Consider the following 27898-nt stretch of genomic DNA (forward strand, 5'->3'; position numbering starts at 1 on the left):
CTCTTTGGCACGCTGTCCTACGATGTAAGCAGCAAACGTAACAGGAGTGGCTGGGAGAGCGTGAGCGAGGCCTTTAATGCTGTGGAGTCTGAGAAGCGCACACAAGCAGAGGTGAAAAAGAAGCGGTCCGATATTAAGGTGGATGTGAAGCGGAGACTGGCTGCCCACCGCCAAAGTGTGGACAAAAAAGGCGGGGGGGGCTGTGACACTGCTCTCTCAGGGGTGGTGGGTGTGGGAGTGTGGGTGACTCTGATTAAAGGTAAATACCTATATTTGTGTAACTCACAACAAACGTGTTCATACAGTAAACTAGTGCAGAAGTGCCCCAGGGAAAAGGTGAGGCTGATTAAGACATTTCACACTTTACGCACGGGTTATTAATATTTGCACACAGAGACGATCCGGGGCTTGTTAGAAAGATCTTAAGCTGTAGTTTAACCAGCAAAAAAACAGCAAGTTACTAACTTTAACCACCAACTATGATGCTGTGAGGATGGGATAGAAATTGGGGGCGCACATGCTCAATGCACTTCATGGGGATAATAAAGTTACTCACCAAGAAGCAACCCATCGCGCACAGTGCCAGCTTATAGTCTGTTCCCAACAATTCTGTTACTGAATGTATGAATCATACGTTGTATCAGGTCACCCCCACAAAGCATTTGCGCATCACATACGATCTGTACATTGATGGAATGAAAATATTTCCTGTTGCTATACAAATTCATCATGTGATGAGCTTTTATGGCAATGTGTGTGCAGTCGATAGCTCCGATTACATTAGGAAAACCGGCTCTTGCTTCAAATTGCGCTTCAATGTTGGCTTGTTCAACTGCATTGTGGGAATTTGATATACCTGCTGAGATGCAAATAATTCCGTCCCACTCAGCTGGAATAGCTCGGCTCAGGGTTGACTGGCACAGTTCCAATCGGTTGGCCAGCTCCCTCAGGAATGCCCCGGTTGCTTAAACCCCAGTGTGCACATCACCTGTGGCACAAGCAGTGCGTGGCTCCTCGCTGTGTTGCGCTCCAGCGCCGGCCGCAGCTCTGTGCACAGTTCCAGGAGGATTGCCCTCAAAACGGCTGATGAGCCAGTTGTCATCATGTGCCAGCAAATCCCGTCAGTCTCTGAACACACGCTTTCTTCCAATTGCACCATTTACAATGTCTTCCAATACCACTAAAGCAGCCATTGTTTTTTTAATAGTATGCACTGCAGCACTTTGCGCATGCTTTTATATCCACTCGTGTAATTGCAAACACATGGGTGTGTTAATTGTTCATGTGTCTCAAATGTGCACATCACTCATTCTGAGGACAAATTGTGTTGACATTTATTTATTATAACAGTTTCCCAACGTCACCTCTAAGTGTCGCCAAAGAATCATCCGCTGTAGAAAGTGCGTACAACAGCCTTGAAGTTTGCGTGAAGCACCGCACATTTCCACGGTCATTTCGCTCTTGATACATCTGATCGTTGACGTGAAAAAGTGTGTACGCCACTTTCTTGTGCGCACGTACCCTTTGTACATGAGGCCCCTGATCTCTGTCAGATTGAGCTCTCACAGAATGTGTCCTACAGATCCAATCCACTGAGTCTGCCACCAGCGACCCACAGGACCCAGGGGATCTGCTGCCTACCTGCTTGTGCTGCCGATTGTAGCATCTCGTCAAATAAGATGCTATGAAATAAAGTTTCTCTTCACCGTTTTCTCACTCAGCACTATGATGCCCATTGTTATGCCGATGACACCATCACAAATGCCGTCGACTCCACTACGACTCTTTCTCCAGATTATAGGCTGCTTTGATAATCTACATACAGTAGTTTCCTATTTAGATAAAACTTCAAAAAGATAGAACATATCTGCAGTTCAAAAGAACCCACATTATGTGCGAGGTGGAGATCTAATTGGAGATCTTTTAGTGGGAACCTCAAATCTGAAAAGTGCACTTTAAGGAACTGGTCTTGATAAGGCTGCCAATTAATTATAGAGTGGTAAGTTACACGATTAACACTGCAAGACGAGACTCTGCTGGTTACAGCTCAACTGTTCCTGTAGCCACCTGGAAATTACACATGAATGTGGAACAGCTATATCACTAAATCATTGATACAGGACAATTGTTTGGGAAACTCTAGCTTTCACCCAGGACATCTAAACAGTGTGTAGACTGAACCGTCTTCAGGGTGTTTAGCTCAAGTGTATTTCTAATAAATTTTTTTTTTCTTTGCTAGTACGTTAATAATAAGTTCACTGATATTTGTATAACTTTAAAAATGCATTCATAGACGAAGGAGTGAAAAAAAGGATTTTGAGATTAAAATAATCTCCATGACTCTTATTAAATAGATAAACTGTGTGGAGGAAGACGACGCGCCGCAGATTCCATTCATCACTGGAGGAATCTGGCTGTGTGCCGCTTACTGATAGACAGCTGCTCACAGTTGATCTGGGGTTTGACTCTACAACCTGTCAGTTTACTTAGAACTCCTATAAAAACAACAAAGAGTAAACACTGCACGCCCACATGTAATGCTACTCCGCTAAGAGAGACCGAGCAGGGCACAGCTGTCATTATACATTCTGCAATGCCTTCATCACTCTCGATGGTGTGTGTTTACTGTATATCTGAAGCGCTTAAACAACTCGGAGAACACATCCCGCTATTTATGATCTGAGGCACATGAGTGAGGTGGGGCCTTTTGTTTGTGTCTGTGTTTAAAAAAAAAAAAAAGAAAGAAAAAAAGAATGATGGAGTTAGAAGCATTGTGTGTAGACGCTTGCTGCATACCCCCCCCCCCCACCCTCCCCCCTATGTGGAGCTCCAAGGCAAAAAAAAAAAAGTGAATTCCTAATCGCGCACGTACTGAAACATGAGCACTTCATGTGTGTTTATTTGTTTTAAAGGATCCCAGCTGCTGCCTACACAGCATCTAGTCTTTCTGGACTCCACACACAAAACAACAATATGTAATATTGCTTTCAACATACATCAATCATGACGCAATTTACCCGCCATTACTCAAAACTCCTAACCTACCCAGGACCTTATGGTGCAGCAAAGGGCCATATATAACACTATTGAGCACTCAGTGGAGGCTATATCCCTGCTGAAGGCTGCTACAGATCCGACCAATGATAAGCCGACAGTGGCAACTACTCCTCAGCCTGGACGGTAGCTCATGCATCTAATGCAGCTACTCATTTGTATTTATTGTATATAGCTTTGACAGGCTGTGCATTTGCATATCTGGGCTGGCAATCATCATACCGAGGCTGACAACCAACTAAACCATCAACCGCTTTGGTTATTAGCATGCTAAAGCAAACTGGATAAGCTACTGCGGTGGCTCGTCCTCTTTTATTTAAGTGGCAGATTGTGTGGCTCCTAACATGAACTAGAACCCGATTGTAAGACGGTCTCTCTTGCATATAACACGTTTGATCTGAGTCGGCTTACCTGGTCAAACAAATAAGCAATAAGGAGCCATGGTCAGTCAATGTTTTACTCGATTTTAGCTGCACTGAGATCTAATAAAATGGCACCAACAATTTTTCTTCGTCTCTTTGGCACAACCAATCGCCATTTGTGTTTGTGCTGTACAAGTTGAGTGGCCCACTTTGTAGGCGTGTTGGAACTCAGAATCAATGTTCTTGGGAGAAAAACACTTTCATTTAAGCTTTAAGGTTAATAGTGTATCATGCAGGTACAGAAATGTAACCAGAAATGGTTCATATTAATTTCCCATCAAGATTAAGTCCAAAGTAATTTTAAATTAATGTTGGTTCAATGAATTTTGGTTCGATAGATTGTACATAATCCAGATTATTCTTATCATCAGTTTTAAAATTGTATCTTCTTAAATTCTTTTTAGAAATTCAGAAAGAATGGGACCGGGAAGCTGTATGATGGGCCTTGTAGTCCTGAGGTTTATTAAGTGGTTCAATGGTGTTTTTTTTTGGCGTATTCTGACATAATCTTTAAGGATCTCCAATCTTGAAATGACTGTCTCTGGTCCTTTGTGAATGCCACTGGTTCAGAACTGCTTTCCCTTTTAGGTAACCGTTGTTGAATCTGGCTTTGTTTAATTCACACATTTGTCAGTTGCTTTAACTTTTGTATTGCAGTTGCTGACAACATTTTTTATTTTTTTTTCCCACTTGGGTCCAATTTTGGTGAATGAAAATGATCCACGAACCAAAAAGCAGAATATTTAGATTCGTTTTACTCAGTTTATGCAAACCACTTAGGACTAGCTTTATTCATTTATCACTGGAATCAAAGACTTTATTAAAAATCATAGTTTATAGCTGTAAGGCAATAAAAAGCAAATTCCCCAAACCATTGCATTTGAACTTTTTCCTGTCTGCAGTTCTTGTATAAAAGCGCCAGGAACACGATGCTTCATCAGACAGGAGCGCACATTCTCACTTAAGATGAATTAAGACCATTTCTCTACCCTCGTTGTTGCAGTGTCCCTCATGGGACAATTAGGTGGGGTGCCAGTGAGTGTAGTGGCGTAAAAGCAGAGGAAAGCTATCGTCTGTTAATGAGTGGTACATCAGTGCCTGTGAAGTGCACACCAAAGGGAAACTTGGGAGAGATATCAAAGCAGAGAGAAATTTTCTGCCCCGCGACAAAGCTCCCACATAGTGCACTGGGGAAAACAAGTTGACAAAGCTGTGAGAGGTAGAGAAGTGACGCTCTCTGCCCTCAAAGTAGGAACCTGTCTCCAGACCTGACAGGCCTGGCGCGTTGCTACTGTTGTTACCACATATTAATATTCATCAGACATTTCCAGGGGGAGCGCTGTGTTTTCCCTCTGAAAAGATGACACATTTGAATATAATTTACCTGCCGCACTCCTTTATTCCCCCTCCAAATGCACAGTACTCTACTGCCAGAGAACCGTCGGGTTGATGAGCTCTGGGAAGAAATTGATTATTTGGAAGCAAAAAGAGCTGGATTTCACCACTCGCATTGAGATCGCATCTGAGCAGGAAACGTGATTATCAGTTCTGTGTCCTGCATGTTGCCGATGGATCAGTCCCCCTTTTACCGCAGTGTTACCTCCACACAGCCGAAACTTAGCAGGATGCTTTAAAATGAAATGGAAATCGGCATTTCATTGTAGCCTTTGGCTTTGATGCCTAATGTTAACTGACTGGAGAGAGCACTTTGGTTTATCTTCTCAAGCTCAGACTACCTGTATTTCTGTTGTCTAACTGGTGTGATCTTTACGTTTCTTGCTTTCATCCCAGTACATAGACTTCCCCCTGTGTACAGCGTATGACTGCGCTGTGTTCCAGCTGCTAGAGACAATCCCCTGCCATCCCAGCCAGATGTCTAGCCGTAACATCCCACTTGGGTTCTAATTTTTGTCATGCCACGTTCACACAGTGGGGGCCAGACGTACCAAAACTATGCAGATGTTATTTTTATCCCACTGAAGGTAGCATTTATGAAACAATTAAGTCATTTTCCAAAAACTCTTCAAAAAGAGTTATTTTCTGATGATTATTTTTTAACATTTTATGCTCTGAACAGTCAAATGATCTGGAAGTCGGTCAATGGAAAGTCATAATATAACATGGAGTAATATAACATTAGACACGGTTTTGTTATGTATTGATAACTTGCAGGAAAAATGATTAACGAGCAGGTGGTCCATCAGTATCAGAGTATAGAGTTTGAAAGGATAGTCATCGGACTGGATTTTTTCTCTCTCCAGAGGCTTAAAGATTATCCAGCCTTGGTTCTGTTGCATTTCCACTGAGGACGAGGGTTCAGAGAAGATGAGGCAAATTAAATCTGGTGGGGTGTGTTGCTCCACCCCAACACCACTTGCTGGAGCCTCAGTGCTGCCACGGCGAGCCAAAAGTAACCACGAAATCCACTTCAGCTCTGATAAATCAAAATCTGTCCATGTTACACGCTTTATGGAATTTGGGGTGTTTTTACTTGTGTCTTAGAGCATAGCTGCTGTGAAAAACTTTAAGAGATGAACTTTTTACTCCTCTAAATCACATCTTGGCTATCGGGATCACGCCTGCCTGTGTTGTCCGCCGCCTCCCTTTGGTTCAGATCAGCTTGCAAACTGCAAGCCTCATCTGTCCATGATACACTTTCTTATGGAGTTTCAGATGTTTTCATTTGTGTCTTAGAGTAAAATTGTTGTGAAAAGATCAGAGATGAACATTTTATTGCTCTGATTAAACTGCTTTCTTTTCACAGAGTAGCCTCTGATTCTGGAGCTTGCTCAACCACTGCAGCTCACGATATGTGCTATCTCTCATTCTGCTGTAGGAAGTTTCACTCTCATCAAATCGACATAGATCTCTTAGAAACTTACACTTTTTATGTCAAGTTTAGCCCGGTTTTAGCCTAGATGTCCATAGGCCACGTAGATGTCTTTTTAACCAATGAATGCTCAGTCGGTGGGTTGAGGTGCATTGTGCTTAGATTAGAAAAGGCACTATTTAAATGCTGTTCATTTTACATAAGTCCCAGAACCAGTTGACATTTAGATACTGAAATGTTGGAGATATCTGACAGATTTGCACAGCAGATTTTTTTCTGAGAAGCAGCAGAAACTTCTAATGTTCAAACCAGCAGTGATGTGAAGGCAATCAGCTTCTCTGACGTCAGTCTGCTTGTTTATGTGGAGATGAGCTCATAGACCACTGGAGTACCACTCACATTTGTATATGCTGTATACGTGTGCTTGTGTATTTCTGTTGTAGTGTGTAAGATCAGGCTGTCGATGCAATACACTCTGGCAGGCGCTGTCATCTGGGAGTCCGTGGCATCTCTGTATAGCCTGATAATCTCTAACCCCTTTCATGTTCATCTCTGGCCTCAGGGGCACTGTCTCCGTGTGTGTGTGAAGGTGCTGTGCTTATTCCAGGCCATCAGTGTACTTCATTACCACCACACAGCTTCTGCCTGCCCGACAACACATCAGAGAGACGGGGAGAGAAAGTAGAAATAGAAAGTAGGAGGAGAGAGGAGAGGGATGTGAAAAGATAAAAGAATTGAAAATGAGTAGGACAGACACAGGCAGAGAGGAGAATGAAGGAGACAGGATGTGAGGGGGTGAAACTGACAGGTGTGTTGGTAGAGGGTGAAGAAGCTGAAAAAGAAATGAGTAAATGAAGGGAAAGACAGAAAAACTGGGGAAGATGGGGCAATTTGATAGAGACGGAGATACAAAGAGAGAAAGTGACTTATTTTGTGTTTGTTGTTTTTTTGCAGCTGTTCTCAGAAAGCACTTTGAACCAATAACACTAATGAAGCACAGAAACTTCAGCCAGAAGCTTTGTAATAACTACACACCGAGGAAATCATTCCTCCATAGCAGTGACTTTAACGCCACGTCACTTTGTGGTAACTTTTGAATAACTCGTGTGAGCACAGCAGGGGTGATTTAAAAGGTTAGGTTTACGTTTCGACAACCTAAACTGGTCAAAGAAAGCTCGGGGTCTACATGCCAAAGAAGGAGGGGTTGGGGCAATATTTTTGCTTGTGAAGTAAAGAAATTTGTAGCTGAACTCTGCTTTATTCGCTGCATCCATCACGGTTTGTTAATGTGCGTTTTGAAATTGTACTTTAGAAAAGATTGATGGAAACCACAACATACAAAAACAAAACTTCTTTATTCTTGCTTAAAAAAAGTGTTTTATGCCAACTTGGTGGGTTTTGCAGGAATCATCAGCTGTTTCTGCTTCTAGAAAAGAGACATGGCCAAACATAATGGAAATTACAGAATAATCACAATGTTTGCAGCCAGTCTGTAACACAGCCTATATCGATACCTTCTGACAGCTTTGACTTTCTGTACTGGTATCTGCTTCAATTTTCTATTTAGCTGAATAATAGTAATAAAAAAAATTGCTTCCATTTCTCAAATCCTTTAGGAGCAGTTGTTGTTCTTCACATCTCAGAGTAATATAGTTGTTTTCCCTGACGTTTTTCATGTTTAACGGCACACTGAAGACGTGTTTGCTTGTTCAAAAGCCTTGTGCCTATGCTAGTTTATGCCCATCCTTTGTGGCCCTACCTTTATCTGTCGTCACTCATTTTAAATGTCAGTACAGTCAACAGTCCACAGCTCAACTGCTGTCAGTAACAGTAATGTAATATTAGTTTATCCACAGCAAAGCATTGTGATGATGGCAGCTCTTCTGCACTGGAAATGTAAAACTTAATTTACATCAACTACATCATGATTTGGTTTTCACTAAAACGTAGCTGAACATAGAAACATAGAAGCACCTAGGAACTTTGGATTTTGGTCTGTGACGTCAGCCTGTTCGCTGTCATCTCCCTGTTCTGCTGTCAGAATACGCACCAAATCCTTTACTGACATGGCACCAGGCTACACCAGCAAGATTATACCGGTTTTAACTTTGTTAACAGCACTTTTTACATGTTTGCTCATAAATGTAACTTTGTTGAAGAAGGGAGGAGGCATCAGATCGTTCACAGCTTGGGTTTTTTGACGAGACTGGATTGGCTCTCTGGTTCGTGGAACAGCTATGAGAATAGCTTGGTTCTAGTGAGCTACTCGGTCTGCTCATTGTATGTAAGACCACTTCTGATGAGGCCAGTTGTCGGTGCTATCGGAAAAGCTGCGCACTAAACAGTTCAGCAGGCCTGGGAAGATGACTGCGACCACCTTTGTGTTGTCAGTAAAAGAGGTTTTGGACAATATGAAGGCAAGTGTTACCGTTTTTAAACCGTGTGAATGCAGTCAGCTGTTTCTGTGGAATTTGTTCTGATTATGGCAAAAATGATGATCACAATAATAAGTATAAATTATAAGACAAGGTTGTTAGTTTATTTGATATATATACACTGTCTGGCCCAAAAAAAAGTCGCCACCTACATATTTTGTTGGACCACCTTTAGCTTTTATTACGGCACTCGTTCGGTGTGGCATTGTTTCGATAAGCTTCTGCAATGTCACGAGATTTATTTCCATCCAGTGTTACATTAATTTTTCACCAAGATCTTGTATTGATGATGGGAGAGTCGGGGGGGCCAATCCATGTGTGAAAATGATGTCTCATGCTCCCTGAACCACTCTTTCACAATTTGAGGCCGATGAATCCTGGCATTGTCATCTTGGAATATGCCCGTGCCATCAGGGAGAACAAAATCCATTGATGGAATAATCTGGTCATTCAGTTTATTCAGGTAGTCGGCTGACCTCATTCTTTGGGCTCATAACGATGCTGAACCGAGACCTGACCAACTGCAGGAACCCCAGATCGTAGCACTGCCCCCACAGGTTTGTATGGTAGGCACCAGGCATGATGGGGGCATCACTTCATCTGCCTCTCTTCTTACCCTCATGCACCCATCCCTCTGGAACAGAGTAAATCTGAACTCATCAGACCACATGACCTTCTTCCATTGCTCCAGAGTCCAATCTTTATGCTCCCTAGCAAATGTAAGCCTTTTTTCTGATTAGCCTCCCTGATTAGTGGTTTTCTTAGGGCTACACAGCGGTTTAGTCCCAATCCTTTGTGTTCCCTTCGCATCGTGTGAGTTGAAATGCTCTTACTTTCACTATCAAACATAGCCCTGAGTTGTTCTGTTGTTTTTCTGCAATTTGACTTCAACAAAAGTTTAAGTGATCTCTGATCACGATCAGTGAGGATTTTTTTTCAACCACATTTCTCCCTCAAAGATGATGGTTCCCCTCTATCCTTCCAGTTTTCAATAATGCGTTGGACAGTTCTTAACTCAATTTTAGTCATTTCTGCAATCTCCTTAGATGTTTTCTCTGCTTGATGCATGCCAACGATTTGATCCTTCTCAAACAGACTAACATCTTTTCCATGACCACGGGATGTGTCTTTCGACATGGTTGTTTAAGAAATGAGAAACTTCTCATTGCATCAGTTGGAGTTAAATAACTTGTTGCCAGCTGAAAGATAATCGCCCCTGCAGTAATTGTGCAATAGGAGGCTCCCACCTCTTTGCTTAGTTCAATCCAGGTGGTGACTTTTTTTGGGCCAGGCAGTGTATATCTCTTTATTGACCCTTAACTCTGGTGTTTCTTTTAAACACTATGACTTTTAACTATAAAAGAATGGGGCGCCGGGGGCTCCTCAAAACCGTTTCCAGGCAGCTGATTTTCATTTGATTTTTTCCTCCCTTTCTTAGCGACAGAAGGTCACCTATCTCCAAAACAAGTCTAGAAACGCACCTTCTAACCTTCCTCTCAACACATGCAGCTGACATACTGTACTGAGCTTGATGGGTGGAGCACGCTGCTGTTTTGGGAGGCCAGAAGTATTTAGAACACAAGACAAGTGACAGAAACATGGCACGCAGCACAATATTGATTCTTGGTAGATTACTGTTTTCACAATTGCAGGAAGTCAAATTGAAATAGAAATCTGATAAATCGCAGTTTTACTTTGACGTTTTTCTTAATCCGATTTGATTCTGCAGACATGAGACAATATGTGGGTCTGTGAGTATTAAACTATGGGATCTGACGTAGGATCTAATGTGCTTGTCGTGTACTGCTCCACATGTTATGGTCAGTTGGTTCCAAAACATGAAATAACCATCAGACATCATGGATTTCCCTGTGTTTCAAACCTCCCCTGACACGACTCCCGGTCAGGTTTCGAAAGACTGAGGAAGCAATCAAAAACAACACGAGGAGCAAACTCATGTACCTGTGGTGCTTCTGACTTCATTGTGTTCTCAGAAAATGTCCTCACTGCACATTTTAACAGGATGAGGGACTGATGTGAAACCATGGAAACACACCAGACGAAAACTCTCCTGGCTGAATCACTCGGGCACAATTATTCTGCTGCCTCGACATGTTTTTCTCTCCCTTGTACAGTTCTGTCGTCATCGCCACTGAAAGATGTGGCCACACGATGCTCATCTTCCCGTTCATCCGACCATATGGAAAAGAGCTGCACTGTTAAAACCACATGCACTGTGTGGCAGATTTCTTTTGGGTTGATTTTGCCTCAAATGTGAAAGGTTCCTTTCCTTTCTTGCATTCATTGGAGTACAGGAATGGTAAATCCTGAGCCAAATCCAAGGCCTGAAGTCACACCAAGACCAACAGTGTTCAGTCACCTTCTCTTTCCCATCAGAAGCCTAAAACTGCACTGAAAATCTGTCACATTTTCAGATACCTTTTGAAATAAAGCAGGCACATTTTCGGACAGTATTTTGGGTCGGCAGGCAAAGTGAAGCAGATTAGAAGCACTGACTGTGGAAACTACTTTGTATTGCATGATTCATTTTTTTTTTAAAGTTGTACCCATCCATTGAGACCAAAGCTTAAGGATTAGGGTTCAAGTAAATCATCTTGCAGCCATTGTTCACCTGTTAAAGTGTGGTTGTCCGTCAAGTTTCCAGTAAAACATGAACTACTAAGTAACATTATGAGGTCTTTTTTTTATTTTTTTTATCTACCGCCACCAAGCGCTGCTCAAAGGGAACTGATGGGCTTCTCTCCTTGTAGAAGCATCTGAGGAATCGTTTTTTGCTGTCGGGACTATAAATGAATGAATAGAATTTAGATTGAATTATATAAAATTGAAATGAATCGAAAAGGCATATGTAAGGGGACACGCAGAATTAAAACAACATGGTGGGAATGTTCAAGGGTTGGGTGTTTTGACTAGTTTACCAGTGAATGTTTTCTCTGTGGTGCCTAAAACAGTTTTTTTTTACACACGTTGACGCATTTATTTAGTTTTTTCTTTGTTTGTCCGCAGCTGGAAAAGAAGGAGATGACGCCACCTTTCAAACCTCAAATCTCTGATCAGTACGGTCTGGAAAACTTCGACACACAGTTTACTAATGAACCAGTGCAGCTAACACCAGACGACGAGTAAGTACTGCTTTTCTTTTACTCACGCCATCATTAAAGCCGACCTTCTGTGAATCATTTAGAGCTCCACATGTGGGCCAGTCAAGTAAACACAACACTTCTCTATGTGAGGGACTGCTTGCAAAATACTACATAATCAGTCCATCAATGGAACAGTGGAAGTTGATGTTAAGAAGTAAATGAACTTGGGTAACTATGCTGTATCTGTAATCACCTGACCATACACCTGAGTGTTTAATCTTATCAACTCACGGAAATTGTAATAGATAATAATCCTGAACCTGAACCACAGAAGCAGATATTTTGGTCAGCCGTGCCAGCTGCACCTAATGCAGATCTACTTAGCAATAATGGCCGCTCCAGAGTGGAGTTTTGAGTTAGCACAAAAACCTAGTTTTACCGGAAAAATGCATCAGACAGAAATAAATCTGAATTATCCTTTAACTGTATTCTGCTCAGAAAGTCGCAGCAAATTTTCATTGATGTTGTTTCATTACCTTCATCAGGTATGAATCAAGGTATGAATGCTTTCTCTTTGCCAAATTCACAAAGCTGTGCATAAGTGTGGTGTTCTTTTAGAAATTTAAGTGTAATTCTGTTAACATCCACAACCAAGTTTAGTCTTGGATTGGTGTAAACTCCCTCTTCTTTTCTCTTCTTTTCATCTTCTTTTAATACTCTTTTTTTTTTTTACTATGAATTATAAAGCAAAGAAGAAACACAGTTTCAAATAAATTGAGATGCTCAATGTGGTGACTAAATAGATAGGAAACATTGCTATCAGATAAATTCGTCTTGGTTTCGTCGTTTATCGTCTCCTCTTTTTTGGAAATTGAATTCTTCGGAAAAAGGAGTTAAGGAACTTTAAAAGTGACATAAACCAATTTGTTTTCAGTTGTATGTTGATATTAACAGCTGAGATTTAACCACGATCTCATCATGTGTGTTATCGGCACAATATCGATATTAAATTGTTTTAACATCGCGATTATCGGCACAACCGGCTTATCCCAACACCTCTTACTGCAGGGTAAGCAGACAAGTCGACCAGTATCCATTTGAATGACAGGACGGGCCGAGCAAAAGTCTTTATTAGTCGCGTTGATTGTGTGAAGTGTGTAACAACACACAGCCAAAAGAAGAAGTCTGGCAAACACTCCAGTGGCAACATGCGTTGCACTTTAACCATGATCTCTGCAGATCTCAGTAAAAGACTTAGAAGCTATTAGAAAGTCCTTCATTCACAAAGCAACTTGAAAATATTTTCTTTCTTGACAGAAATGGTTTCATTTAACTGCAGCATGCCTGGGTATGATTCCAACTCTGGATGTCATCCCCCCTCTGTTTCCCTGTCAACTTTCCAATGTTTCTATCCAAATAAAGGCAAAAAAGCCTCTAAAATTGTTTAGATTCTTTTATGTTTCAAAGAAATGATTAATTGAATACCAGTTTGAGAGTTGGAGAAGGCAAACAGACATATATGTTGAGGCTTCAGCCTTGCTAAAAAAGAAGTTAAGCTAGCTCGAGCTAAAACTCAGATTGTGGCTGTAACCTCAACCATGTGAAGGACTGAGGTCATAGATTTGGGCTAAGAAAGAGTAGAGAGTGTAGTCAGTCACCCAACTGAGCCAAAAACAATGCAGTCATGTGAATAAATCTGTCGAAGACGTTAACATTGAGGTGGTGTTTATACCCAGCCACGCAGACATTGAACCAGTCGTACCGACATAAACAGTCAGTGACAAAAGTGTCAGGAGTTATTTTACAGGAGACAATTATGGATAATGTTGTCTTATCAAACCTGCATTTGATTAATCGGTTAATTTTGTTGCTTCCCGCCCTTTCTGTTGCTTTTACATTCCATCTTAAAATGGTGTGGTTTTTTTTGTGCTCTCAGTGGCCAGAAGTTTTCTGTGATCTGACAGCTGTGGATCTGCACAGCTGTAAAGGTGTACACATTTTAAAAAGAAAACTCTTTCTATCGTGGTCAAACGGTGTTAAAAAAAAAAAAAAAAAAGAGAGCTCGCCTTCTTAAATGTGCTTTCTTACAAACACGGCATGCTGTGGCATCTTCTCACAGGACTTTCTCATCAAATAAACCAAAACATCCCCCCCTGCGAGTTCCCAGCGTTGACATCTTTATCCATCAGGGACATTGTCTTGATTAATGCCAACATGTAGCCTTCAGGATCTGACAGAAGCTCTTGTTTGAGATTTACTTTTGGAGAGAAAAGGCTGAAGATTTCTGGCACAGCAACAGACACGACGCAGGCTCCGCCGCTGAAGATTGTCTGCAGACGCAGCACGAAGACACAAGCAAGGCTTGTTTTCCTCTGTGCCATCAGAAAATAGATTCCATAAGGCTTTGGCAAGCCTTTCCCATAGATATTACCAGGCTTTTGTTAGACAACAGTTCTATTTAAATCCATGCTAGATTGATTGTTCAGGCTCCAGCATTTATATTTCTCCTGCAAAGCATTCATTGGAAGGGTTTTTAGCCAACCGTTTCTAAACAAAGCTGCTGCTCAAAACCAGGCGCTGAACTGGAAATTAAATAGAGCATGCACCTAACCCACCTTAGAAAACAGTCTACTCATTAGTATGAATGAATGGCAACCTGCACTAAGAGGCTTGTAAGAAGCAGCTGGATGTTAAACGGGGCATGACTCATCCTATACGGTGCAAGGAAAGATATTTGATGGGAATGTAAAATCAAACCAAGCGGTTTATAGATTGAGAGTCAGGATGCTACTAACAGCTCTTATTAGGCTTTTAAGACAAACACGTACAACTTAAGTGCATTTTTAATTCAATTTCGTAACTCTGTAAAAACATTCAAGGTGTAACTCGTGTACTGGAGCGGGTCAGTGTGTTCTGTAGGATAAACAGACTGCTCTGACAGAGCCTGCTTAGATCACAGGGTGCACTGAGCTGAAGTCTTTATTATTTAAATATATGTTGGGCAATGCGTAACGAAGCACATGAGACGTACTGTAGAAGAGCCAAAATAACAAGTCCCACAGAGACAGCACGTGCATCAGTTATTTATCCATGATATCTGCAGATTTTCAAATGTCAACTTCAGCTCTTAAAAAAAACCTCAAAGGGTATTAAGAAGTCTTTCATGTTAAAGAAAATGATAAAATATGTTTTGTTTCTTGACATAGAGGGTAAAATGAATTGTTGTAATGATGGATTGTACTGCTAGAAGTTCTTTGGGAGGTGGTTAATGTTTGCAGAAATATTCTTATATACAGGCAGCAAGTATTGATAAGAACATAAAGAAAGAGTATATGAATGAAATGATTGTGCCTTTATACAACCCCTTAACGTCCCATTGGTTTTCCTACAGTTTTGGGACTGAAAAACGAGCTGAACTGTCCTCTCTGTGCTATTAAAAAGGTTAAGATTATCTTCAGTTAACTTAGGAGAACACTGCAAGAACCCTGCTAACGCAGATAAGTATATAATAATATGACAATAAGGACCTAATAAGTACCAAGGCTTTGGCTTTATTTCACATTGTCCATCCTTTTGGGAAATGAGAAGTTTCCTTTTACAGCTCACTGTTGATCATGAGTTGTTTTGATTTACAAAAGTCTTTTAAAGTCATTTTCTGTACTTGAGAATGTCATAAATCTGATGACTGTTGTGATAAAAACTGCAATAGCTTCAATAAGCAAACTGATCCAGAGCCCTTTGAGTGCAGCAAAGTGTGTACGAGTCAGAATACTTGAAACGAACGAGGTCACATGACTACGAAAGGAGTTTTACAGTTTTCCCACTAATGAGCTTAAGTAGAGAGCTACAAGCAACGTCCCAGCCTTTCAACCCATAACATGCTTTACTGTGTTGGCACTGTGTTCCATCCAGTGTTTTCCACGTGTGCATGTGTTTCGTTTCATTTAGAGTTCATTCAACAGGGGTAATACATAAAAGCCACATATTTCAAGTCACACATTTTTTTAAATGTAGTCCTATTGTTGTAATTTTAAAGAATTTTTAAAGAACTGATAATAAAACAAGAACAACGTGACACACAAAGGAAAAGTATAAAAGAAACAAAAAGAAAACCCCACTGTCTCATTGTGTGCTGCATAGACTAGTTCATCTCTGAAAGAAGAAGAACTGAAGAACTGAAGACTTTTAACTTTGGGATTTTTATTCCTGTTGGCAAAGTGTTCCAATGTGTGCACCATTAAATGAGAAAGAGGACTGCTAAAATGATGCTTATTACCCTGCTGGTTTACAACCTGCATTACTTCTGCTGCACTGCTCCGTTTGGAAATGATTTGATGAAACCAGCTCTGCAGCAAAGCCAGAGAGAGATTGAAAAAATCTATTTTATGCATAAATAAGTTCTAAAATGATCAAAGCTGATGAAATTATCATTTCAATTATCAAGTCTGCTTTTGATCCATGATTTGGATTACCCCCAAACAGTTGCACAGCAAAAAAGGACAGCTTGGGATGAGGCAGAATCTCACAGCTTTTGTATGAAAAGCTTTAGCATTTTTTTTTACTGTCGCATGCTTCATGGATTGAGTTTATTAGTTCCAAATCTTAATGATTCCACATCATGAATCGGTATGATGCTTTAGATCCAGGCAGTATGCAACACATAAGGCACAATACTTTTTTTAGCTGAAAACTTGGCATATCTCAGCACGGTGTGCAGTGTGTCCTTAAAACTTTTGAGGAAACTGGACAAGTGGAGGACAAAAGACCTAAAAAACTATCTACAGCTGATGAACAGTATCTGAAAGTGATGTCCTTAAGAAAGAGGGAAAGAAATCCATCAAAGACCTGACACAGGACCTGAGAGATGCATCTGGACCTTCAGCTGATCCATCTACTGTTGGCCTCATCAGAAATGGTCTCCATGGAAGGGTGGCTGTCAAGAAGCCATTCTTAAGGAAGGGAAACAGGGAGAAATGGCTGAGCTATGCCAAATGACACAAGAAGTGGACTGAAAATCAGTGTTAACAGGTCTTATGGAGGGATGAATCCTCCCCAGAGCCTGGACATCAACATAGTTATCCTGCCTGGAGAACTATTCCTAAAGACTACTTAAAGAAATGACAGAAAGCTTGTCTAAGAGGGTTCAGGCTGTGTTGGAGAGTAAATGTGCCTTAGACCAAATATTCACCAGAATTGTAGAAAGTCTGTTTCCTTATTTACTGTATTTCTGTTTGCATTTACCCATGAATCAATAACTTGCTGCATCTGCTTCCTGTTTGAGTGATGGTTAAAAACTTTACACCACTGTAGCTCAGCTGCAGGACTTGACACCTTTACACTCTGCTTTAGAGAGCAGTAGATAAAGCAAAGCAGAGCATCGCTGGCACTCAGAGCTGTGTTGCCACTTGTTAAGTCAGTTTTATTAAATACCTCTGTGCCACAAAATTCAAGTTTGCCTCAAGGAGCTCTACGATGTGTGCAGCAGCATAGTGTATGATGTCTTTTGTTCTTGGACACATCTGACTAGGGAACCCTTCTCTGAACAGATGCGCACCACATGTGCGACAAAAGTACAGATTTGTACACAAGTGTAGCTTCTAAACATGTGATCCAGAGCTTTGTCCAGCTGCTGTCAATGGTTCATTAATACTCAAAACCCTGATTGCTTAATTTCACCGAAAGCAGAATTTAGAAGCTGTCAGTAATTGGTGTTATCACCAGCTGCACAGCTCCTGGCTGTACCCTTCTTAGTGGCCTTGTTAAATGCCCATCATGTTGTGCAGCCATGACAGATGTCTTTGGGTAGCAACCAGATTTCTCCATCAGTTTGAAGGTGCCGCACGCCTCTGCCGTTCACCAGACGCTGAACTTCAAACCAGCCTCGCAGCTCATTAAGGGGTGGCAGCGGGATGACTCTGAAGCTCATCCTTTCTCATTTGAGACGGGGTTTGATGACAGGAGTCTGTGACAGACTTTTGAGGAGGCAGTTGTAACGGAGGCTGAGGTGGTGGGAGGAGTGGGATGAGAGGAAGAACAGGGTGGGGAGCACGATGTCAGTTCAGTCATGGAGATACCAACTAGGCATCAAACAATGTGGCGCATTAAAAAGAAGATTTACGCTATGATGACCCAGTCAGCGCGCAAATGTTCTCACCAATGAGTCCACAGTTCTATTCCCGACCAGCTGGACCATCCTTCAGGTCATTCCCTGCTCTGTTCGACTCCCTTTCCTATCTGTCTCTGCTGTTTCTACCTAATGACGGCAACTTGCCAAAAAAAAAAGAAAAAAAGACTCATGTCTCATGCCTTCGTCTCGCACTTTGTCTCCCCATCCCTTTCTCTTCCCTCTGTTACCAAGGAGAGGGGCTGACGTCGCCCACTTCTCCTCGGAGGGGGTGATGCAAAAAGCTCTCCAGTCTCCCCTCTCTCCCACTCATGATGAGCTGGCACGAGAAGAAAGAGAAGTAAGAGCAGCATAGGGGAGAGAGAAGGGTAAACCCTCCATGTTTGAGATTTATATTGCAACATTAAAAGCCAGGATTGCTAGGGGCCCTTAGCCAGAGTGGTGATGGGAGGGGGAGAGAGGTTTGAGGTTCTCAATGCCAGTTCTCAGTCTTAGAAAATGGCAGCCTTAGCCAGGGCCAAGGAAAACACGCTTTTGCCATCTCTGTCATCTTTGGAGGTTGATTTCAGGGTGCTGAATACAGTTTATCATGGTTAGGGCCACAATCCTGCTCATGTCTGAAAACCTGTTGCTATACGATAGTCTTTATTTCTTTCTCCCATATTTAACAACAAATTACAGCATGTTAAATACTTTAAGCCTCACATTAAAAACATGTCATTCATGTTGCCTGTAAGTGTTGTCAGTGCACATACTCTGATACATTATGCATTGACCACACACTTAACGTCATGACTTACTACAATTTGATATTGCCGTTTAAAAACAAGGAACCTTGAGCTGCCCCACAGTTTATTTAACTTCAGAAATAAATTGGATAATAATATTTTTGCTAGGTCTTTGTCTAGTCTGACTTCTAATACGGGGGACCTATTTTTCCCAGTTGAAAGTTGGAAATTCCGACTTCCATTAAATGCACCATCGTGGGTTTTCACCAACTTGAACTTGGTGAAAAGTACCCCATTTGGGCAACAGTTTTTTTTTTCATGTTAGCCTCCAAGAACAAACAAAGCAGGGGATTGGAGCAACCCTGAAGCCCAGGGAGCTCAAATTTGACAGATGGATTAATATGCTATTTTTTAATGGCTTATAAACCCTCTGGCTGGCTGTTGGATAAAGCAGTTAAGTGTTTTGACAACTCGGGCATGTTCAATACATGACATGGAACAAGATTGCACCTTAAACAGGCATCAGTACCATCTGTCTGTGGCCGAACTGCAGACAGGGGAAATCTTAGTATTTGAGTTAAAGAACAGCCAGTGTTATATCTTTCTATCAGCTTGACTTGTGGTAGTCTGAGCTTGGTTTGCTGTGTGTGGTAGTGTGAGCTCTCAGGTAGAATGGTATGGTAAAATATCTCAAGGGGTTTTTCCAAACCAAAAGAGAGATATAAATTTAGAGTGGGAAAAGAGTGCTGCTGTACCATCTTTATGTTGAATTTTGACTTAAGCATGTTATTTCATTAAAGGGATAGTTTGGTAAGGTTAGGTACTAACTTCTGAGTAATAAGTGCTTCACACAACCCAACCTCCAAAGACCTTAACATTCCCTTTAGGACCTCAGTAAATTATGTCAGGTTGTGAAAATAGTTATCTTTTTTAAGGGCTTATTTTGTCCGCAGAAGACGAGATCTTTTTTTTTTTTTAAAGGAACAAATTATCTTAATGTTTTAATACAGTGTTTTAGTTGTTGTTTACAAAGTAAAGTAATTGTGCGCCACTCTTAGTAAAGTTATCTGACCTTACTGGTCCTTGGAAGAACTAAATTTATCTACAATTACTCAGTCGTGTGGAAAAATCTCCCTAGATTTTGCTCTTGCTTGGCTGTGGTAGTACTGATGCTAATGGTAGGTTGGACAATGAGAACAGTTCTGTTCCAACTGTTTGGAAATGATAAGGGTTAAAGGTGCAGTATGTGGGATCTACTTGGATCTCGCAGCTCAAATTGATCAGCTAAATACCCCCACCGACACCCAAACTGCAATGGCAGTATTGTTTTTGGACATAAAGTGCTTGCTCTAATGTAACAAGAACGTCATTCTTATTTGCAAGCAATTAAAAACAGAAGTGTATTTTTTTTCCCCCCCAATAAATGTCCCCAAATGTTACACACTGGAACTTGGAAGTCGACTTACCGAGCAGAGCCTGTGTGGTATTTCTGCAGAATGGTAAGCTGTATTCTCTCCGTGAGCCTTGCGAGACAAAAACACTTGTAACCTTGGTAACTGACAAAAAATAGCGTGACTCTTGACTCAAAATGCTTAGAAGTTCTAAAAGTTTATCATGTAAAAGTGAGGCAAAAATATCTCTGGAGCAGCTCGAAGTGTATCAATGCGTCTGTGCAGCTGGATTGACCACATGTGGTCAGATATCACTTCTGTGGTCTTTATGCAAATAAACATCTGGATTATATCACACACGGGCAGCTCTGAGCAACTAACGGGACACAAATAGGTGACCTGATTACATTCAGATATCTGTAGTTATCATTATAGCTTAAATGCATCAAAATCGCTGCTTTAGTCATATTAAAGGGGTGTTTTTTTGTTTTGTTTCAGGTAGTAGGGTAGTGTGTCGCACTGTGATGAGTGATCAGTGTCTTACTTGCAGTAGACGGGGGTCAGGACACTCTCAGTTTGGAAAGTCAAAGGCAAATCCTTCAAGCAGCAACTCACTCCCAACCAAGAGAGGGCAATCCGCCCTTTTGAAACTGAGGACCTCGGCCCCAGACTTTGAGGTGCTAATTTTCACCCCGGCTTCAAACCACCTCTGTGCTCGCTGGAGGTCTCTGCTTGATGAGGCCCATAGAACCACATCATCTAAAAAGGCAAAGATGCAATCCCAAGCAGAGTTTGTCCAACCAGTCGACATTTATTTTTGCTATGTGGAAGAAGGCTTATGACCATGTCCCTTGTGTCCTGCGGGATGGGAGTGTGGTTTATCAGGCCCTTTGACTCTGTACAATCAGCTTGGCTTTCATTGCCAGCAGTAGTTTAGACTGTTTATGCTCATAAATCTGGGTCTAGCTAGCTGTGTAGTCTGTTGTCACAGCGAAGTTGAAGCTCCGCTTTATTAGACCTTTCTGCTGTTTTAATCTTTTCCCCCTGCTGCACCCCAGCTGAAATAGTTTAAGCTCCAGATATCACTCAGCACCTTCAAACTTAATTCTGGCTCTTTGTCTGAACTATGCTGTCACTTTACACTGTCAAAATGTTAAGTCTTAAATGGTTGATTTCCAAAAACCAGAGGAGTTACTCTGATATTCCTGTGGTTTTTCTTTCTTACTCTTGTTCCATCTTACTCACTTCACTCCCTCCTCTGTCCCCTTTTTTTTTTTTTTTCGCTCTCTCTGCATCTGGTAATGTTTTCAAATCATCCAAGTCTGGAAAAAAGGCACCATTTACATTGGTTGAACACACTGTTTGTTTTGGTCATCTCCCAAACCTTCTCCCCTCTCTTTTGTGTGTTCCTCTCTGTGGTCTTTCTTTCTGCCTCCCTGAAACTCCAAAATAGAAAAACTCCACTTTCTAAATCTAATTGTTGTCTTCTTGGTTGACCTCCTCCTACAGTGAGAGTACTTCACATGAGATCAGACGGAAGGAAAATATTTGCTTCATCAATATTCTAGTCAACGCTCTCAAAGAAAGACATTGTAGCATTTCATTCACTTGTCCTGGTGCTCTGTGTGGGTGGGATCAACAACCTGTTCGACACCGCCGGTGGCCCTTAATGTGAGACTCCCACCCACCTGGTAGAACAGTGAACGCACCTTTTGTTTTAACTTCAAAGCCCCCCGCTCAGAGCCTGCAGGGAGAAAGCCTCTTGGCCTTTCCCAGCGAGAGGCCTCCTTTTTGGGCTTCGTCTCACCATCAGCACACAAGCACACACATAGTCACACACAGATGAGTAAACAGCCTGTTGCTGCAGAAGAAGAAAGCAGCAGTGTTGCTAAGGGAGTCCATTTATTTTTACCCAGCCACTCTGCGCACTGTTTATGGGGTTCCACTCAATTTACCTGTGATTGCGGTCTTGTTGATAATAGAAGGATACTCAGAAAATCGGTTCAAGTTCATCCAGTGATTAATCCGACATTCACGTGTTTGTCTCGCTTCGTGCCATTATCTCCTTGGTCTGATGGCAGAGTATGCGCACAATTCCCCCTTGTTGACACGGAGCAAGATATTGCCCACGCTGACCTCGTTGACAGCACTTTTTATGTGTTTGCACATAAATGACTGTATAGAAGAATAAAGGCAGCAGAATTTGCCATTGATCCAGCTCAGAACCCCAGCTGGTTGGGACACTTCCCCCGTTTTTGTGAAGACTCGATCGGACCCACTAGTTGTCAGAACAACTTTGAGAATGAAATGGTTGTAGTGAGCTGCTTTGTCTGCGACTACTACCTGTCAAACAAAGATGGCGTTGAACTTTTCAGCAGGTGAGGCGAGATGACAGAGAATAACAAAGCAAGTATTGACACCTGTACCCTGTGTATAGGCACTTGTAAATGGAACTTCAGTTGTTTTGGTTGAGCTTTGCGTTTCTACACAGGTGGAAAATCTTTTTCTAAATGGCGCTGCGTACAGATGAATAAAGCTGCTCTCTTTCACATATATTTCCCTTTCTTTTGTCTGATGCTGAAATGAGTGAAAGTGAAACTGAGTTAAGACTGCTTGTCAACCAGCGATCTCCTCTGTTCTGATAAAATCCATATTTTGTAACCAAAACGTGTTCAGAACAACATCTCTGCAGGGGTTTTTGGTTAGATTTTACTTACCAGACAAAACGCATGCATTGCCTGAGAATGTGTGGGAAGTGCTGCAGCTCCCTTTGAACCGAGCGTTTCTGTTCTTTCTTAACATGGCTCAATAAGAAGTGCAGCTCACTTCACAGAGTACCTCTGGGCAACCACAACACACCCTACGACTCAATAAATTGGCCTCGTTTTTTTTAAGTTTTGGGATTTGTTTAGTTCAGCTGCAAAGCTGTTGATGAGCTTCTTGGGATTTGTTACTTTTAAACTTGTGCAAAGTGCATCCTCTCAATCCAAAAACGTTACAATTTGCAATTTAATTTCCTTATAATTTTTTTTATGTCCATCTCTTCCCTTCTTGGTCAGTTTCGAGCATTTTTACCAACTTTTTTATCCAGACAAAACAAGAGATAAGCAGTCAAACAGTTAGCAGTAGGTACAGATGACACGGTCTGAGGTGCATTTACGTCCTCTGTAGGACAATTAAGGTTTTTACTTTATGTCAGTGTTCTGAAACCGGCTGATAAGAAATTTGCTGACCTCCAGGTCATATTGTGGGTTCGAAACTTGCAAATCCAAAATCACTGAACACAAGTTTCAAAACAACTTTACCTGCTTTTTCTAGCAAATCCAGGAGGAGCCAGCACCCAACTTAATGCAGGTTTGCTCTTACAGCATTGTGCTGTAGGTTTGTGATGGAACACCACTTCTAATTCTTTTGTGCATCTTTTCCTCCTCAGGGATGTCATCAAACGAATAGACCAGTCAGAGTTTGAGGGATTTGAATACATCAACCCCCTGCTGCTACCCACAGAAGAATCTGTATGAAGGAGAGGCCAGCTTCCTCCCTCGCCCACCTACTGTCTGTCCGAGCTGCCGTCTCAGCCAAAAAAAACCCACTCACAAGCCAACCCTGGAAGGCGAGGAGGAGGAAAGAGCACAGGGCGACAAGGAGGACGAACTCACCCTCTGGACTGGTCATCAAGGCAAAGCAAACAGGAGAAGGGGAGAAGGTCCTCCCTGGACGATTCTGATTGTTTTGTTAGGGTACCAGACTCTTCTTTTCTTGGTGTTAAAGGAGAAAACAGAGACACAAGAACATTCCCTGTCATGATGTCGTCTTCTCCTTTTCTTTTCTTATTTCCTTTCTACCTTCAGAATGTCCACCCTCATGTCAAAGCACGGTCGGCTTTGTCATTTCAAAAGAGAAATGTTTTCATTCTGTGCCTGCCATCATGAACACATTCAACCCCCCCCCCCCCCCCCCCTCACATCCCCGGATGAAGATGACAGTTCTGCTGAGGAACTCAAAATAATTTTATGTGCACTTTTTTGTTAATTTCTTTTTGCTTTTCTGTCTTGTATGGGATGGGATGGGATGGGATTGGGGGGGGGGGGGGGGGGGGCAATGCCTCACATGAGACAAGAATGTACAATGACAAAGGAAAAAAATAAGTTATTGTGTATTATAATGTAGGTAGTGAATCCAAAATTGATGATGCCTTTTTATTGATGCAAGTGGCACAGTTTCATTAGTCAACACAAACTGTTCTTTTTATTCTCTTTTATGATTTTCACAGAAGAAAAGGGGAGGGAGGGGGACGCTAACTGGGAGACGACTTTTTATTTAAGAAGTGCCTCAAAGATCAAATTAATTATGTCTCTGATTGCACTTATTGGATATTCTTCACCCGTCATGGTTTCAGTAGATAAAGCTGCTGAAGCTGAGGCTCGACTGGCAATCCGTATGTTTGGAAGCCAGCAGTCTGCATCAATCCTGACACACAAAATCCTTTTATTTTCAGTGGATCAGCTCAAATAGTCGACGTAAAACGGATTATTTATTGCTCAAAAAATTCAGAAGAGCATCAAAGCAGAAATGACAGAAACTGGTGGCAGTAAGAGGCAAAATGCTTCAAGGTAAAGCTTGATGTGTTGGTACTGCGTTGTGAGGATTGTGTCCTGCTTGCCAAGGGTTTCCCAATGCCAAATGGGTGCTGTGCAGCTCCATACTTTCCAACCTACTGTAATAGGAAGGTGTTTGAATGCCATAGCAGACTTACTGCCAGTCGCAGTCGGGCAGCTTTAGAAACGCATAAATTAGGCTGAAAAACAAAGCATTCCATTGGCTCTAGCTTCCACAGAGTGTACAGGCTTGCTGGCCGGGCGCAGGTTCTTCCGCACAAGCTTCCACTGCGTGACCATCTGCAACCCCTCAAAAATACCATGTGACCTGTTGGTTGTGCTGCCTCGTGGAAACAGGTCTCCTGTTCCATTTCGGGCTCTGTGTTTCCATCTTTGCACAAAGACTGGCTTAAACTGGTGCGGTCACAGCTTATATTCACATGTAGAAGTCCTAATGAAATGTTAGAATATATAAATGTTGTACATTTTTAAATAACTGGGGTATTGTGATAGCAGAAAAGTCCCGACCTGACAGATCCTACTATGTACTATGTACACGTCCACCACGTTACAGCAGAGCCCTACGACATGTGTATCTGCCGTCCACAGAAGGACTGTACCGGCCCTGCTAGCATCGGGAACAGGGCTTGTTAAAAAAGCTAGGAACTTTTTGAGTACCAACTGAAACGTATCCGTATTGCTGACTATTAAAACAAAAAGACTGAATCTAATCAAAATCATACTCTGAAGCTGTATTTCATCAAAAGTCGCTGGTACTTTTAGCACCGGGGACTTTTTTTCAAAGAACTAAATAAGTGTGAATTTGGCAAATTCGTCTGCTGACTCTGTACGTTTACATGCTCAGTTAGGTTGAGCTACAGTTACAGCTCATGAGGCAGTTTGATTGGACTACTTTCCTTGTCCCAGTACACAAGCACGGGAAGGGAATCGATTCATTACCGAAGTCTGTTGATTCCACCACAGTAGGTTGCTATATGCCTCCTTTTAGCTGCTTAGTATTGGGCTTTTCTAGTTGAGCGATTACATTACACAGTCCGAAACCATTTACAAGTAATTTAGCTTGCTGTAAACTGGTACCATGTTGAGAGGTGAATTGAAGAGTTTTACATTTTTTTTTTTCATTTCAAATGTGATGTAGGCTTTACTGTTTTCTTACAAATGAGATGCTATTCTTTGTGGTAATTCTGTTGTTAGCAGCTTCTTCTGTTCCAGGTTGAAGTCATGGGTGGAAACTGGAGCGTTGGCAGAGCGCTTAGAACAGTTCGAGTTCAACTGAACGTACACATGGAGGAGAAATTCGACTCCTAACTCACTGAATGTGATCCAGCTTTCACACGTGTTATAAGTCCAGTTGTAGTCAGACTAACACAATAATTGAAACGTTCTTCCATCATAGAAACACCCTGACTGTTGGACATCTGTCTAAGCTGCAGTATGCAAACAGTGCTCTTCAGCATCAGGCACAAAAATCCGCAATGTGGCACCTTCCTCCAGGGTTTGTTTCAGAATGAAACCCCTGGGAAATAATCAAAAAAGTAACTATTTATTTTTCCAATTCTTTATCTTATTTAGATAACAGAAAAGATAACGAATTTTATGAGTTATTGTGGAGGTTAATTGTCAGATAGAGGTGAAAATAAGAGGGTACTCGTCCAATCAGGAATGTCCAGCATCACAAAAAGACCCACGTACTTAAAGAACTACTCTTTTGATCAGGACAGTTTTATGTCGCTACTGGTTTCTGCAGTGTAGATGCAGAGCATCAGGGACGGGCTCCCTATAAAGTTCCTAGATACTTTGGGAAGTTCCAGCAGTTCAAAACAACTCTAAATTTTTTTTTTGTCTCTTTTCCTCCTATTAGTTACTCCGTCTGGATTTACACTAGGATTTGGTGCTCTTAATTTCCAATTTCAGCAAAATATTTCATTTAAATTGACAAAAAGTGTTGTTTAGCCATTTTTTTACTGAATCTGAGTCCAGTTCTGGCATCAGTACTGAACAGTTTCAGGATGTCGTGATTAATTAGTGATTTGGTACTTTATACCAATAGCATTAGAATTACACCCCTTGCGGATGACATTTGGACACGGTGTGAATCCAGTCCAACGTGGCGGAGGCTCAGCTCGCCCAGCTGTTTTCGTATTTCTGCAGTAGTCTTGCCCACACCTGGTTCACTATTTGAATTCATGAGTTCCTCAACACGGTGAGAAGTTTTAAGCTGGTTCTAGTTCAAGCTAGCTTAACTTTGTGTACTGCTACCTTTACAAAAGTGTAAGCATCATATCTAACCAAATGGAGTGTTGAGCTGAGGAAACCTGGGATCAAAACTCAAACCCAAAATATCAGCTTCGGTTAGGATTAACATCTCTGACAGAAGTCCTCTCAAGCAAGCAAGCCTCGTCGATCTCTGGTGTGCTTCTGGGGAAAGAAGAGCTCTCCACTGGCTGAGAATTATTAGACGGAGTCTGATATGATAACTACATAATAGGATTAATTAGCTGATCCCGAGTTAAAAGGGGCTCATTTAGCTGCAGGGTCTTCAGGGGCAGGGAAGGAACAGATCGTGAGGAGGGGAGATGGTGAAGGAGTTCCACAGGCGCAGCATAGTCCACCACAATGAAGACGCACACAAGAGGAAGCCAGAAACTGCTTCAACATTTGAGGAAGCCTCCATCTCGTTCGCTGCATTTTATTAATGTTTTGTTGACCTCTCTGCACAGTAGATGATACATTAGTGGCATCTTTTTTCTTGAGGGACCAATGGATGAACTGGAAGTCCTTTAATCTACATTACAGAACACTGAAGGCCGTTCATACAGAAAACGAGAATGATTTGAAAATGAATGAAGTAAGACCATGCGTTTTCTGTTTGTTTTTTAAGAAAAAAAAAAAACCATAATGCTGGTTGGATCTGCTTAATTTTGCTTCGCCGCATCTTTGTAAATACGTGTAATTATTAAAAATGATACTGGTTTTCCGTGAACTGAGTCCTTGGATTTGTTTTGCAGACAGTGGCAGGGAAATGTTTGCAGATGCTCCAGTTCTGTTTGGGTGTTGCCTCCTATAGCAGCAAATCTTCTGATCGCCACTTCGTCCATTCACACAGCAAGTGGAGAAGGTAATTAGTTGATGTTCACCCTCTAATTTTCTCTTTCTTTGGTACGGAGAAGAAAAACCTCAACTGTTTGCTA

The 27898-nt window shown here is 41.7% G+C and overlaps 1 protein-coding gene across 4 annotated transcripts in view; it reads left to right on the forward strand.

Annotated features, from left to right (window-relative positions):
• Positions 1-27690, forward strand: part of prkcz (protein kinase C, zeta) — a 122055-nt gene extending 94365 nt beyond the window's left edge. For all 4 annotated transcript variants that reach the window (XM_072366641.1, XM_072366637.1, XM_072366640.1 and 1 more), the window contains 2 exons: positions 11769-11884; positions 23522-27690. In XM_072366641.1, the coding sequence (XP_072222742.1) occupies positions 11769-11884; positions 23522-23609 (204 nt within the window). In that variant the 3' untranslated portion in view covers positions 23610-27690. The remainder of the gene's footprint in view (positions 1-11768; positions 11885-23521) is intronic.
• The last annotated feature ends 208 nt before the right edge of the window (positions 27691-27898 follow it).

This window comes from Leuresthes tenuis, unplaced genomic scaffold, assembly GCF_036924035.1.
Source record: "Leuresthes tenuis unplaced genomic scaffold, fLeuTen1.0.hap1 SCAF_16, whole genome shotgun sequence".
Taxonomy (NCBI): Eukaryota; Metazoa; Chordata; class Actinopteri; order Atheriniformes; family Atherinopsidae; genus Leuresthes; species Leuresthes tenuis.